Below are 16,963 nucleotides of genomic sequence, written 5' to 3' on the forward strand. Positions count from 1 at the left end.
TCAAACACCAAACCTGTCCACCAAATTTCATCTGAATCCTTCCATAATCTTTTGAGATATTCCGCTTACAGACAGACAGGGATGAAAACATAACCTCCATCCACCTTCGTTGGCAGGGATGAAGATATTTGTGTAAAAACCCTTCGAAGTTGAACGTCATATCTTTGTCTTATCAGAAAGCCTAACTGTCAAACTGAATTCTTTGGCATTCCTTGTTCTTGTAATCAGTCACAAACTGTCAAGCACAAACGAATATCCAAACGGACAATTAGAATACTGGACCATTGGAGTTTCCTGATGACCAACCGCGATGATGCCAAATCATTATTGGAACTCGACAACTTTTCATTGAGCAAAGCGTCAAGGAGGGTACGGAGCAGCACAGTGGGTATTGGCTCACACACTACGAGGCGCGATGGAGTCGAAAGCTCTGAACATCATTGGTCTCTTGTGACAGGAAGTCAAGGCATAAGGTTTACCGCTGCTTCCCTCTGCAAAGTCAAGTTTACGGCCTTTAAGTCTTTCTTCCAGGCGGCAATCTTGTTTCGCATTGCCTGCCCATTGCATCATCCAGTCTTCACTTCAACAAGGTCACACGAGTTCATTGACCAACTTGGTGTTACACACTCTACATCTGAATTGTCTGCTCACCCTCATTTATGAATTCCTCTCTCCTTTCTGCAGAAACTACATCAGTTCCTGTCCAATTTAGTCCCTTCCCAATATTCGCATGCAGTAGTTGCACAAGAGCAATTCAAGTTGAACCATTTACTCATTGCAATGTTACGCGTCTCGAGCTTCACATCAATGGTGCTCATTATCTGGTTACTCCCCCCTCCATCTGATATATATATATATATATATATATATATATATATATATATATATATATATATATATATATATATATATATATATATATATCCCTGTGTCGTAAGAGGCGACCAGGGTTGTGTCAGGAAGGGCATCCGGCGTAAAACATGTGCCAAATCACTATGTGGATCATATGGATGATCCGCTGTGGCGACCCCTAACGGGAGCAGCCGAAAGAAGAAGAAGATATATATATATATATATATATATATATATATATATATATATATATATATATATGTAGTTTACAACTTTGTGCTCTCAGTTCCACAACTCTTCCACGAACCGCAAACGTACAACAAGCTCATTTTGTGTCAATCAGAAAAAAAACCTCAATTTTTGTTTCAGGAAGTCTGTCTTAGCATGTTGTGTGGCGAATGGCTTTGAAAGAACTTAACAATTGGCAATGAGCTTTTGAAATGTAAGGGGCCATTTAATGCATATTGCGTACCTGCAGTGAATGGTTGGATGGAGAAAATGGGGAGGAAGGAGGGAATGAGTGCATTGAGAAGAATAAAATTGAGAGAAAGGAAGGAAAGGAGTTAGACAGGAAGGAAAAGCTGGGAGGATATAGGTGAGTTGGAAAGAAGGTTGTTCTGTTTCGTGTTCCAATCTGAGCTCTGAGCTCACAATATTGGGATCCCGGGTTCCACTTCCTTGCACTGTATCCCCATGTCATAATTGATGTTGAAGTACAATGACATCTCCCGATACTTTTGCCCTGCGTGTCCTGTAATATCGGTACAGGTTCCTCAATGAACCTTAGCTCACTGTAAAAGGTTAAGAGAAAGTGAGGTGGGTGGGGGTGGAGGGGGTGAATGACAGCACACAGAACATACAAGGAGGGAGATGTGCATCAAAAATTCCACCATGATTATGTACAAAATATGTACACAGCCCCTGAAAAATGGGAAACAGTTCATTATGGGAAACATATTTCGAGAAATTCATGCATTAACATTTAAAATGAGGACACTCGGTAGAGCAAATACATCCCCCACGCAATGCCTGATCCACGAGAACATATTGGGCTCAATACCTTTTTGAAATATCATGCTTTTTTTCTTGAAGTACTATATCGTTTTTGGCCCTATCTCTCAATGGTGAAGAATCACTTTGAAAGTTAAATAATTCTCATATTCAGATCAAGATCCAGATCCGGATCTTCACTAAAATCGAATCAATTCGGCCTTGCGATAAACCCAACCTGCACACCAAGTTTCGTCCTAATCCGTCCAAAGTTTTTTGCGATATCGTGCTATATATCATTGTTAGCCCCATCTCTCAATGGTGAAGAATGACAAATTATAGTAGTCGGATCCGGATCCAGATCTTCACCAAAATATAATCAGTTCGTCCTTGTCACACACTCAACCTGTCCACAAAATTTCATCCGGTCCGTGAACAACTTTTTGAGATATCCTGTACACAAACAAACAGACAGACAGACAGACAGACAGACAAACAAGCCGGTAGGCGACATTGGTGGTCGCTATATAATTGCATACTAGTCATACAGTTTTTGACGGATCGGGCTGAAAATTTTTGACAAAGAGGTTGATTATAGTGCGCATAAAAGCACAGAAGCCGATTTTTGATTTTCGGAAAAAAAAAAAATGTAAATATTTTTGGGATTTTTTTTCAAAAATTTCAAAGTCCCGTTGCTCGGCAATGGTGGCATCCATAGCAACGGTGCTCAAAAGCATACAACTAGATCCTGGTATGAACCTACCAGTCAAGTTTCATCATAATCGGTTGACTCCTCTGGCCTCCAGAGCTGTCCATTACATACAGACAGACAGACGGAAAACCTGAGAGTAACGGGGTAGTCGAGCGACCACCCAACCGATAGAAAGGGGTGAAAACATAACGTCCTTCATCTTCGGTGGTGGGGGTAATGATCATTTCAACGCATCGTAGTTTAATGAGTATATTTGTAAGACAACTCGGTTCAAGTTGCTCATCCCAGTTTGACAATTTCATCACATTATTCTTCAGTAAAAATGAGAGAAAAAAAAGAATCATGCAATTGCCTTGAGAATATCAATAAATGTTCATCCATTTAAATTTGCATCAAGGCACATTATATGTGAAAACACATCAACAGGAAATACTTGTACGTCGCACTGCAGCCATTCATGATAACGATGGAATCAGCTGCACTCACAGTCACATCCATCGTTGTCGTTATAACATTTGTATGGCCATAAACAAAAAGGAATGGTGTTGTTGGACTTGACTGATTCACCATGTGATGACATGTCCAGACACCCGCGGGAAAGCTAAAACGATTGTTCCGCTCTCGACACCGACCGACTTGAGGAGCTCCGAGCAGGATTTACCTTCGTACAGTATTCCATTGGACAATCTGCCATCCAGCTTGGATGTTTTGTTTGTGTTTGACAGGTTGTGACCGATTGCAAGAACAACAAGGAACGCCAAAGACTGCGATCCTTATCGATATTAACGAGCGATCCTGGGAGTGAACGCACACTCCTGTTCTTCTGCTTCCGAATTCTATTTCCCTTGATGATGTTAAAGAAAGCAGAACATTTTGCATTTTCTTCCATAAAAAGGGGCCAAATGGAGGCACAAAATTCGACTCTCAATTGTCTTTCTTGGGATTTTCGGAGATTTTCCATACACATTATGACAATGCCTATTAAAGCACATAAATGGTGGCATTTCTCATGAGAAAAATAAACACATTGAACTGTGATTCCATTTGCATTCCACGATTTCACTTCCGCAATATTGCACAAGTACCCACGTCCAAGCACTGTAAGTGGCAGACGTAACCGATGGCGTCACAATAAGACACGTTTATTACAACTACCCCCTCTTTAAGGGTCCTGATTATTCCTACTTCCTTGTGCTACATCAGCAATGAAACGTTATTGGCCAGTCTTTGACTGAAGGGGATTCGGACATGAACTTGCAACTAGTTCAGGGAACCGGATACACCTCGACTACCCTTTGAGAATGACACCGTGGGATCCTTAACGTACACCGCCCTTGTGATTTGACGCCCTGCGTACGTAACACCAACCCGACAGTTTAACCCGACAGTTTGCATAGGAGTCAAACCCAGACTAGACAGTTGAAGGGTAAGCATGCCAGACAGTTGGACAAGGCACATGCTTATAACATGGATGAAAAAGAAAAATCAAACAAATATTGCTTTTCCAACTCCAGCCCCAATAATGAAGATGCATCTCACGGCAACCACACCAAAGTCAGCTTCAGGGCTTCCTACTGCTAATAGCCCGCTGTCAATAATTCATTCACCACTGCTATGAGAGCAAATCTCAGACACTACTCAAAGTAGATCAAGGTGAGTTAACATCCGTAGTTGTCAAGGCCAGTACCCCCAGGTACGATGCAGTAATGAAAAGGTTCCCAAACTCACTCATCTCCATAAAGAGCTGCCTTCGATCAGCCATGCTGTTCTGCGCCTGTGCGCGATCATCTATCATCCTGGGTGAGGGAAGTATGGAAGAGGAGGGAGAGGGAGAGAAAGAGAGAGAAGGCAGGAGGAAAAATAAATAAATAAACAAATAAATACTCTATGGTTTCTTCATTGTGTTCACTCTTTTGTGGACACCAAATACGTCTGTACACTGCGGTCAAAAAGACTCCGAAAGATGTTCTGCATTCCAGGTTATCCTACGGCTCACGACACCGCATCCTTATTCACTGCTGAATCAAAACATCAGTGAATACAAATCAGAACAAAAAAAAAGGTGCTTAATTGCGTCGGGATCATCTCTGAGTCATCTGGAGTGAAAGTAAACTTATGATCGATTGATTAGTTTGTTAAAAACTATAACAGCTTTCAATGTTAATTTTTGCCAAGGTCCTCACTGTATTCAGAGCAACACTAAGCACATTGATTTTTTTTTTCCAGTGTCCAAGTCCTTGATTATTGGACAGCATGATTAAAAGACATCAGTTTCACTTTACATGGGCTACAAGCACATTGAAGCAAATCAACACGGCATTATGGGATTTGAGCCTGGAAGCCTAGCATCTTGACTCGCGTGCTCATATGGGAAGAACAAATAGACCAACGTCGAAGTAAAGATGAAAAAAACCCACATTGTACCGCAAAATAGAATTTAAAAAATACACAGTGTACCTTACGCTTTGCACCATGGAGAAGATGCGTCAACTCTGCAGGACAACCGATAGATCAGGCTAAGTGTTCGCAGGTAGACGACAGCTACAATGGTTTCACGAACTCCCGCCACTATTCAGCAAGGCTGGTTAATAATTTGTTTTGAGCCCTCACATTCCTGGCACTGCTCAACCAATGCAAACGGTGTGCTCATGCAAGGTCCGGTGGGCGACACCGCGATGGGCGTGGGCTGCCGACATGCCACGGTCAGGCCGCTTATAGCATACTGGAACCTGGCACCACAACTATCACCTGCCTTATTTGGAGCAGTTGTGGCGGATGCGGTGTTTGTGGTGGCCAAGTAACGCAACCTGTAACCACGCCGTCTTCATGGTTTGAATGCTTCGATGTCTGAACTTCCACCATGACTGCAGAGCAATTGCAACATCTTTTTTAGTAATGACGAGAGAGAGCAGCTTGCATGCCAAATGGTACTCAGACTATGCCAGCAGAAAGCATTGCTCGCCATTCTTCGGAAAAAGGATGACAAACGTTGAAGCAACAGAGCAGCCTTGAAATATGTAAACTGAATGTGGTGTACATGCCTGATTCAGGGCTCACAAAATTGACAAGTCACTGGATTTTGGTAAAATTTGGAGGGCTACTGCAAGGCACTTGCTGAGGTGCGGTGTCGCACACTGCACCCGGCATTTGGACAAGGTCCAGCATCGCTTGAAAATCAATGGAATGCTGCCCCTACTCTGCAGGACACACGCACGTGCACTCTGGGTTTTGTGCAGCACGTTTCAAAAAAGAAAAGAAAAAAAGAAGGAATTCCTCCGAAAGCTCGTCGAAGCAGCACTGGGATTATAGAACAAGAGAGGGAGTGTAGATTCCATTTTGCATTCACCGGGTGAGGCAGCAATGAAATGATTTGCACGTCATCATCAAGCAAAATTAGACCCTTTCCTCTTAATAACTCATCAACCACGTGGAGGGCGTCTCAAATTGGGGGAATCCAATTTCTCGTGAACTTGCGACCCGAAAGTACCAAAACGGACGCAATTGCCTTGCAAAGGATGCATTTTCACGACACCTTGTGAGTATACAAACCAACGAGGATGGTTCATCACAAAATGATCTCGGCGCTTCGAGATCGACAAACCCTGCCGAACTGTCTGGGGCAACGTGGCCTGCCACCTCGTGGTAAGTTGGTTTATTCAATTACTCGGTGGCAAAGTCTGGGCATTGGTGTGGAAAATAAACAAGGAACGAAATAATAATAATAATAATAATAATAATAATAATAATAATAATAATAATAATAATAATAATAATAAATAAAGTGCCTGCTATTCAAGAAATACAGATGGTTCAGCAGTTTGTTTGTTTTTCCTGCACGTTAATAAGGGATTCAGATGCCAATACCAATTTGAACAAGCAGATTGCAAATCAGATGCTGCACCAGATGTCACTAAGGTCACACATACTATATGTAAAACCTCTTCTTTGAATAAGAGAGCAGAAAAGTTATCACATAACAGGAACCTCTCTTGAGTGCAATTTCAGGCACTTCAAACCATCCATCCATCGGGACCACATTCTGCGCAGAGCGTTGGTGCTGCCTAAGCAGTCTCCTTTCTAATGGGCACAGTCCTGGACTGGTCAACACTCTGACACAGGATACCAACAAGTTGGCACTCATTTTGCCGACCTCAGAAGGATGACTGGCAGCCAACCCCACCTGGTATTAATTCAACAGCCGAGTGGGATTTGAACTCAGGATCCTAAGATCCCAAGCCCACCACCCTAACCATCAAGCCAACACCAGGCACGTTCAACCATACACTCACTGTTGGTGTTCAAAGTTGACAATCTGTGAAGAAATGTCTCATTTTATTAAGGAAAGTAGATGATGGGACTCTTTCTTCTTTTTCTTCTTCTTCTATTTCTTCTTCATCTTCCCTTTCCCATCAAGTCATTGCCATCTTATGGGACAAATCGGGGGAACGTGATTCTGGCTCAAGTGTCATCTGGAACAGGCTTACCAGGTCTGATGTTCCACCGTCGAAGGATTTTTATCTTGCCAAAACGACGTTTTGGCAAGATATATTAGTCAGCTTGTATGTTTGTTTGTTTTTTTTGTTTGTTTTTTTGTTGTTTGTTTGTCTGTAATCACGTATAAAAAATTCTGCAGAGCACAGTTATCATCGGAAATTTTTGTAACTTCGCATATCAGAGGCCTATAGAGGTCCCTTACAGTGCACAAAATTTTGAAGGTCAAGGTCAAAGGCCAAGGTCACTTTGGCGCAAATCAGGGGAGTCGACGAAACCCTTATTTTTTGAGTAATTTTGATCGGATCGTCTTCAAACTTCATGGGAATATAGTTCATGGTCTGGCGCTCAGCTGATTAATTTTTGGTGGCGATTGGCCTTGACCTTCATGTTTTTTTTGTTGTTTTTTTTTTTTTTTGGTCTGTAATCACGTATAAATCACTCTGCAGAGCACAGTTGTCATTGGAAATTTTTGTAACTTCGCATATCAGAGGCCTATAGAGGTCCCTTTCAATGCATAAAATTTTGAAGGTCAAGGTCAAAGGTCAAGGTCACTTTGTCGCAAATCAGGGGAGTCGACGAAACCCTTATTTTTTGAGTAATTTTGATCGGATAGTCTTCAAACTTCATGGGAATATAGTTCATGGTCTGGCGCTCAGCTGATTAATTTTTGGTGGCGATTGGCCTTGACCTTCATATGTTTTTTTTTTTCTTGTTTTTTTTTTTTTTTGGTCTGTAATCACGTATAAATCACTCTGCAGAACACAGTTGTCATTGGAAATTTTTGTAACTTCGCATATCAGAGGCCTATCGAGGTCCCTTTCAGCGCATAAAATTTTGAAGGTCAAGGTCAAAGGTCAAGGTCACTTTATCGCAAATCAGGGGAGTCGATGAAACCCTTATTTTTTGAGTAATTTTGATCGGATCGTCTTCAAACTTCATGGGAATATAGTTCATGGTCTGGCGCTCAGCTGATTAAGCTTTGGTGGCGATTGGCCTTGACCTTCATGGTTAGCGCCTCAGGTCAAACATATTTGACCCCAAGGTCAAATTTTCAAGTTTTAGGAACCATATCGTGTAGTACCTCAAATTGAACACCTCGATGAGTGCTTTCTAGATATGTCAAGCTTGAGACATTATGACGTCATTTGGTGACGTTATGAGGAAAAAGCATATTTTTCATGGTTACTCTGTAGAACGATTCTCATCGGAATCTCTCGTAGGCAGATATTCCTCAAGGAGTCGCTCCTGGTGGATAGCAGCTCTGTTCACCTCAGTGTGACCTTAAAGAAGTCACACGTGGTCACCTTTTGGCAAGATACGGGTCACCCTGCGGGTGACATTGGTTTATTTTTAGTTTATTTAGGGTGCCAGCGATGGCTCGCTTACTCTTCGTGAAAGACAGGGTTGGATCTTTAAGGTCCACCAACAACCAGTGCTGGCAGGAGGGTCCTCCGACGTAACGTCCTTCCGGCGGACCGGGCACAAAGCGATGCATCGCCCTACATAAGAAACACCAGGGTGACAGTTTATTGCTGTGTCGGGATTCCAACCCATGCTCGACGGGGTAAAGACCAGATTTCATTCATTTTCTTCCATTCACGAGTGACCACCAGACAAAAAAAACCAGAAAAACACCTTCAAAATGTCCAAAATAAACAATGTTGATGGGAGTCAAATCAATTCCAAACACGTGCACAATTAAATAGCTTTGCATCAGAACTTTACTGCAGCATTGTTTCGAACCTTTTAAAAAGTTACACACCATCAGTGTTACACAATCTTTACAATCCGTGGTGCGTTTAATTGCATGCCGACTTGTCAAACGGCTAGGGCTGGTCGTTTGTAATCGAATGGCTGAAATTATAATCCAGGCAGTAGAATTATTCTACACATCACAATAAGTAATTCAGACAGTTCGGTGGTTTCCACGTTTCATACAGAAAATGCTTACAATGGCATGTAGAGGAAGCCCTAAAGGCAGACACCTGCTGAAAGCTTGCTGATACTTGGACCTAGGATTCAGACTCTCTGCCAGGGAACAACGAGCATGCAGAGCTGAGGATGTGGTGATGCTAACGCCAGGACATAGCAAAAGCTGTAAAAGCTGAATTGATGTGTGGAAGACACCTGGTTCAAGGTGGGTGGGAGGGAGGTGGTTAAGATCAGAAAAGGAGAAGAAGGAGGAATAACAAAGACGAAAGAGGAGAGGGAGTGTGGGAGGAAGGATGAGAGAAGGGAAAGGTGGTTTGAGGAAAACAAGAGTAAGGGGAAGGAATAGAGGGGACACTTTTTGCAGCTGCAGCTGTAGATTGTTATACAAGTACCGGTTGCCGTTCTTACACGAGCCCTGGCCCTTCCCTCTTGAGAACGGAGTGTTCCAAGTCGATCCTCAAGTCCCACGGCTACACATTTGTCATTGTTCTGTATTGGTGAAGCAGTGGCAACACCTACATATATATATATATATATATATATATATATATATATATATATATATATATATATATATATATATATATATATATATATATATATATATACACACATATATACAAGCCGGGAGGCGACATGGGTAGTCGCTATATAATTGCATACTAGTCATACAGTTTTTGACGGATCGGGCTGAAATTTTTTGACAAAGAGGTTGATTATAGTGCGCATAAAAGCACAGAAGCCGATTTTTTTTTTTTTTTGCGGTTTTTTTTTTTGGGGGGGGGGATTTTTCAAAAATTTCAAAGTCTCGTTGCTGGGCAACGGTGGCGTCCATAGCAACGGTAATCAAAAGCAGACAACGAGATCCTGGTATGAACCTACCAGTCAAGTATCATCAAAATCGGTTGACTCCTCTGGCCTCCAGAGCTGTTCATTACATACAAACAGACGGAAATCCTGAGAATAACGGTAGTCTCGGGACCACCCAACAAATATACATGTAGATATATATACATAGATTGTTGGGGTTCTACAAATCCGCATGCCTCCAAGGCAATGGCACCCAACATCCAGTGACCCCAGGCAGTTATTTCATAAGTCATCGTGCAGTTAGACCTGCCCTCATGTCTACTGAGTTAACGGGATGAAGTGCGTTGCGTGGGTCTCATTGTTTGGTCTAGTAACGATTTAATGTTCTGATTCCTGCACTAACCCTGTCCTTTTAGCCATGGTACAAAACAAGCAAGCAGGCACACACGCCATTCAATATTTGATTGATAATAAGCACACCACAATGCCTCCACGGTTCAGAACCACAACCTCATGACACACTACACAACCCGCGCATCGCACGCCATTATTTCGTTCAAATCTGCGTGCCAATCCCCAACCGGCACTTCACCTTACTTCGCACCTCACTCACCAAACCACACTACTTCGACCACAAATGCCTCCCATAACCCCTCGTACCACTGCATCGCTACAATTCGCCACTCTATATGGAGGAGTACTGCATGACTTGGGCTGTTCTCGGGACTGTGTGATGCTTGGCCAAGCAGAAGACATCAACAGCTCGACTGCATCTCACCGGGGACATCCCGGTTGAGCACACCGAATTGATACAACCCTCATCCAGTCGCCAGACCATGGCGAGACAGGGGCAGCGAGGAGGGGTCGCAAGAAGGGCGATCCGGGAGTTTGGTATGGGGCCCAGGTGTGCATTTTGGCTCATGAGAGGGGGCCAGTGAGTGGCTGGGGAAGTCCGTTGCTATTTGACATTCAGACTGGACTCAAAGCACATTCAGGGCAGGGGTGTCAGCTCAGGGAGCATACCCGATGTTGCGTCAGGAGCTATGACCCATGCTGAAGCGTATGAGCAACTGAGACAATTTCAGGTCCCGAAGCCTGGCATGGCGTGGCTCGGGCCGCTGTGGCTCAATAGAGAAGCAGGATTCGGGGCACAGCGCATCACTTTGGGTCATCACCCCACCCTTTGCCCAGGGCTTATAAAATGGGAAAAGCATGGAGCTGTTAGCTCTTCTCTTCGTTGCCTCTTCTTCGCTGCCTCTTCACTCGCTGTCTCACTATTGGAGTGCAATTGCCAGGACATGCTTGTTCTTGATCCGGAGTGACTGCCGAGACTCCCTGCTGTTCTGTTAACATTCTGCCACCTCAGTGAAGCCAGATGGACCAGTGCGGAGCGCATGTTGCCACAAGCACTGGTAAAGTGATTAAGCAGGAGATAACGTACCACATCTTGAGGTGGGAACACTCAAGCGGAGCATCCCATGGAGGTACATGCAACACAAACAGACCTTTACGTGGCTCGGTTAGGGATCTTTTGCCTCACATATATATATATATATATATATATATATATATATATATATATATATATATATATATATATATATATATATATATATATATTGTTGTGGTTGACGAAATTCACAAACCACCATTCAGGTTCCTTAGGTGAGATATCTCTGTAAGTATATGTGTAGTTAGGCCCAAACCCGTTGTTTAGAGGGAATAAATGTCATTCACTCGGGCTGCGACCCTTCAGGATAGCCGTTTTTCTTTTACTATCTTTATTTTGGACCAGCCGCCATTACTACCACCACCAACCACGTCTCAACAGCCATCACACAACAACCACCAACCGCAACGCCGCTTCACAACAACAGCCACGACCTTTACCGTCACAACTCGCCCTCGCAACCATCGCATCACCACTATTCCCGCGCCACTTGTGGGCACCGATACTGGACTCGTGCAGGGCGCGCACCGAGCAGCGGGTGCAGAGGCACGGCCTTTCTGAAGAAAACGGATCAAAAACGACTCAAGCCCACTTCTGTTCCGTCCTATCGGCGAGCTGGGGCGATTTGGCCCCGCCTCCAGGTACGTTGGAGTGTGGTCACTATATGCAAATTCATGGATCAAAAAGCATTCACGCCCACTTTTCCTCGGTCCAATGGGGAGCCAGTTAGACGTGAAGGGTCGGAGGTAAAGGGTCAAAGGTGAAGGGGCGAAGCCACGGGGGATAAAAAGGGCCGCGTTCGCTCGCCAGGAGAGAGTGGTCGGTGGAGCTGGGAAGAAGTGGTAGTAGTCAGAGTGAAGAGGACGGAGCTGTGGAGAGGTGGCGGCGGCGAAGGCGGTCGAGGGGGTGCTCGTGTCGGAGTCGGGGAGCTGCGGAGGGAGAGGCCGGCGGCGCGACCGAGGTCGTGGTGGAGACGCTCGTCGCGGGACCCGAGACAGGGAGATATCCTCCATCCCCCGAGCATCAACAACCCCCCTCCTGTTTCCCCCCGCGCTGAGATAGTGCGAGAAGGGGGCCCCGTTCCCACCCCATACCAGTCAGTCCCAGCGAGGCCCGCGGAGTCGGGGCGCCAGCGCCATTTTGCGGCTCATCAGACGGGTAGGCCCGACGCGGTCTCGGCCCCAGGCCCGCCTCATCCTTGAGGGTGGTCCTTTTCTTTTGCTTTGGGTATATGTGTTGTCGGCGCCGTCTGTGAAGTAAAACTGCATAAGTGTTGCCGTGTGCTCGCGTAGTCGGGAATAGATCTGCATTGTGTTTCTCTTTTATATTTGCTTTTTGTGTAATATTGTGTTTCTTCTTCTTTTACATTTGCTTTTGGTGTAATTGTATATGTGTGCTTCCCGTTCATCGTGAAATAAATGTGCTTTATGTTGAACTGTTTTCCCGCTTCGCTTCGTCTTTTCCTCTATTGAATCTCCATCTTACTTCACGTAAAGGGTTGGTCGTGGGCTAAAACGCCCGATAATTAATCGAACCGTCGAGGCCGACGATAACACCGCTCGGTTATCCCGATAGTACGGAACGGGTCGCTTAAAGTGGCCCGTGTCCGAAGTCGACCTGCGGCGAGGTGCGATCGCCCGGTCTACCCTCCGTGTGGGTACTTAGGTAGGTCGAATTTGGCGAGCAACCCTATCCCACGCGGGGGGCCGATTGGCACGATCGTGGTGTGGCCGAAAGGTCCACCCGTGACTGGTTCCCGGCGTTAGTCCGAGAGGGTCACGACGGGATTGTCCGTCCGGTGGGCGACGTGCCGCGATTCGAGTTACGTGGCCGTCCGCACGCCGGCGGGCGCGAATCCGCAACAATATATATATATATATATATATATATATATATATATATATATATATATATATATATATATATATATATATATCTCTCTCTCTCTCTCTCTCTACCCCCCCCCCCCATCTTATTTGGACGCACAAAGACCATCATTACTGACTCACAATCCCATTTTCCTCTGGCACGACACCGCACACCCCACATTGCACTACACCACACCTTCCACTCCCACACCTTAGACACCACCAGTAATCCTCCCACCTACCTCTCCCTAAAGGTGGGTTTTCACGGGACACGCGAACGGTATGCGAAGGATGCGAATGTTGAAAAAATGGCAAAGTCAAACATTCGTATTTTAGGCTCCAAAAGTTCGCCAAACATGTGCGGGGGTTCGGAAGCGTCGTCAATTGTTTGCAGGAGTTGTTTTTTGTTCGGCGGGAATTTCAAAAAAAAATTAAATCAGCATCTCTACATGTATGGCAGCCATTCCATTCCAGTGTCTGTTGAATTCCAACACAGGCACACCTCATTCTACTTCGTGAGGTACTGATTCGGTGATCACCTGAACCTAATCTTATTCAACAAGGAAAAGTATAAAAACCACTGCTGTGGTCATCACTATCCTCTTGCAATCGGACCAGCTGGATGGCAAAAACAGTGCTAGTGGTACCTCAAAAGTAATTGGAATCAAACAAATAACTATTGACCATGCCAAGAGAGTTGAAAAGAAAAGTTTTGATTGAGGAAAAGAAGGGTTCCATTCTGGCTTTACTGGCAGAGGGATACAGTGAGCGTCACGTTGCTTCCATCCTTAAAATTTCAAAGACGGCGGTTCATAAGAACAAGGTCAAGCAACAGACATTGGGGACAACAAAGCTACAGACTGGCAGAGGGCGAAAACGACTTTCCACTGACCGCGATGACCTCCAACTCATTTGAATGTCACTCAACAACCATACGATGACATCACGTGACCTACAAAAAGAATGGCAAACGGCAGCTGGGGCGAAGTGCACGGCGAGGACGGTTCGAAACAGGCTCCTAGGGGCAGGGCTGAAGTCGTGCAAAGCGAGAAAAAAGCCCTTCATCAATGATAAGCAAAGAAGAGCCAGGCTGAGGTTTGCAAAAGACCCTAAGGATTGGACCGTAGAGGACTGGCGTAAGGTCATCTTCTCTGATGAGTCCAATTTTCAGGTTTGCCCAGCACCTGGTCATCTAATGGTTAGATGGAGACCTGGAGAGGCCTACAAGCCACAGTGTCTCGCACCCACTGTGAAATGTAGTAGAGGATCAGTGATGATCTGGGGGTGCTTCAGCAAGACTGGAATCGGGCAGATTTGTCTTTGTGAAGGACTCATGAATCAAGCCACGTACAAGGTTGTCCTGGAAGAACACTTGCTTCCTTCTGCTCTGACAATGTTCCCCAACTCGGAGGATTGGTTTTTCCAGCAGGACAATGCTCCATGCCACACAGCCAGGTCAATCAAGGTGTGGATGGAGGACCATCAGATCAAGACCCTGTCATGGCCAGCCCAATCTCCAGACCTGAACCCCATTAAAAACCTCTGGAATGTGATCAAGAGGAAGATGGATGGTCACAATCCATCAAACAAAGCCGAGCTGCTCAAATTTTTGTGCCAGGAGTGGCATAAAGTCACCCAGAGCAATGTGAAAGACTGGTGGAGAGCATGCCAAGACACATGAAAGCTGTGATTGAAATCAGCGTTATTCCACAAAATATTGATTTCTGAACTCTTCCTAAGTTAAAACATTAGTATTGTGTTGTTTAAAAATGAATATGAACTTGTTTTGTTTGTATTATTTGAGGTCTGAAAACACTGAATCTTTGTTGTTATTTTGACCAGTTGTCATTTTCTGCAAATAAATGCTCTAAATGACAATATTTTTATTCGGAATTTGGGAGAAATGTTGTCAGTAGTTTATAGAATTAAACAAAAATGTTCATTTTACTCAAACACATATCTTTTAATAGTAAAACGAGAAAAACTGATAATTTTGCAGTGGTCTCTTAATTTTTTCCAGAGCTGTAAATATATATATATATATATATATATATATATATGTATATATATATATATATATATATATATATATATATATATATATATATATATATATATATATGTATGCCCCGGTTAGAATAGGTGTACCATATCCCTGTGTGTCGTAAGAGGCGACCAGGGTTGCGTCAGGAAGGGCATCCGGCGTAAAAACCTATGCCAAATCATTATGCGGACAACAAAACGAATTTCCATACCGGATCAGTCGAGGCCCGGGTTACCAACGACCGCCACCGGTACCGGTGGTCAGCAGGGTACCAGTGGAAATTGTGCTACTGCTGGGCGAAGGAGGAGAAGGAGACGGGGAAGGCGAGTCCGGAGGCAGTGGGAGAGGGGGAAGGGTAGAAGTGTGGAGGTGAGAGTTGGAACTCTGAATGTTGGGACGATGACTGGCAAAGGGCGAGAGTTGGCTGATATGATGGAGAGAAGAAAGGTGGACATACTGTGTGTACAAAGAGACCAAGTGGATGGGGAGTAAGGCGAGGAGCATTGGAGGTGGTTTCAAACTGTTCTACCATGGTGTGGATGGGAGGAGAAATGGTGTCGGGATAATCCTGAAGGAAGATTATGTCAAGAGGGTATTGGAGGTGAGGAGGGTGTCTGACCGAGTGATGAGTGTGAAGTTGGAAATTGAAGGGGTGATGATGAATGTCATCAGTGCATATGCCCCACATATGGGGTGTGAGATGGAATATAAAGAAGATTTCTGGAGTGAGTTAGATGAAGTGGTGGAGAGTGTATCCAAGGATGAAAGAGTGGTGATTGGAGCAGATTTCAATGGACATGTTGGGGAAGGGAATAAAGAGGATGAGGAGGTGATGGGGAGGTACGGTCTCAACAAGAGAAATGTGGAAGGGCAAATGGTGGTAGAGTTTGCAAAAAGAATGGAAATGGCAGTGGTAAACACATATTTCAAGAAGAAGGAGGAACACAGGGTGACATACAAGAGTGGAGGAAAGTGCACACAGGTGGATTACATCTTAAGTAGGAGATGCAACCTGAAAGAGATTAGTGACTGTAAGGTGGTGGCAGGGGAGAGTGTAGCTCGACAGCATCGATTGGTGGTCTGTAGGATGACTTTAGAGGTGAGGTTGAGGAAGAGAGTGAGGGCTGAACCAAGGACCAGATGGTGGAAGCTGAAGGAGGAAGACTGTTGCGTGAAATTTAGGGAGGAGGTGAGACAGGCGTTGGATGGTGGTAAAGATGGGTGGGATGATTGGGCAACGACAGCAGAAGTTGTGAGGGAGATAGCTAGGAAGGTACTTGGTGTGACATCTGGACAGAGGAAGGAAGATAAGGAGACTTGGTGGTGGAATGAGGAAGTACAGGAAAGTATAAGGAAGAAGGGGTTGGCGAAAAAGAAGTGGGATAGTCAGAGAGATGAAGAAAGTCGGCAGGAGTACAAGGAGTGGCGTCGAAAAGCAAAAAGAGAGGTGGCTAAGGCCAAGGAAAAGGCATATGACGAGCTGTATGAGAAGTTGGATACAAAAGAAGGGGAAAAGGATTTATACCGATTGGCAAGACAGAGGGACCGAGCTGGGAAGGATGTGCTGCAGGTTAGGGTGATAAAGGACGCAAATGGGAATGTGCTGACGAGCGAGGAGAGTGTGTTGAGAAGGTGGATGGAGTACTTTGAGGAGCTGATGAATGAAGAAAATGAGAGAGAGAGAAGGTTGGAAGAGGTGGAGATAGTGAATCTGGAAGTGGGGTGGATCAGTAAGGATGAAGTGAGGACTGCTATGAAGAAGATGAAAAGTGGAAAGGCGGTTGGCCCAGATGGTATGCCAGTGGAGGCAT

At 44.7% G+C, this 16,963-nt stretch overlaps 1 protein-coding gene across 5 annotated transcripts in view; it reads right to left on the reverse strand.

Annotated features, from left to right (window-relative positions):
- The window catches only part of DTNB (dystrobrevin beta), a 218,487-nt gene that overhangs the window by 191,053 nt on the left and 10,471 nt on the right, over nt 1-16,963 (reverse strand). For 4 of the 5 annotated variants that reach the window (XM_085847130.1, XM_085847131.1, XM_085847134.1 and 1 more), the window contains exon 2: nt 4,283-4,350. In XM_085847130.1, the coding sequence (XP_085703256.1) occupies nt 4,283-4,350 (68 nt within the window). Of the gene's footprint in view, nt 1-4,282; nt 4,351-5,011; nt 5,206-16,963 lie in introns of those variants that run through there. The other variant, XM_085847132.1, reaches the window with a different exon arrangement.

The sequence above is a fragment of the Eptatretus burgeri genome, chromosome 11, assembly GCF_056783735.1.
Source record: "Eptatretus burgeri isolate ZD-2024b chromosome 11, Ebu_testis_v1, whole genome shotgun sequence".
Classification (NCBI taxonomy): domain Eukaryota; kingdom Metazoa; phylum Chordata; class Myxini; order Myxiniformes; family Myxinidae; genus Eptatretus; species Eptatretus burgeri.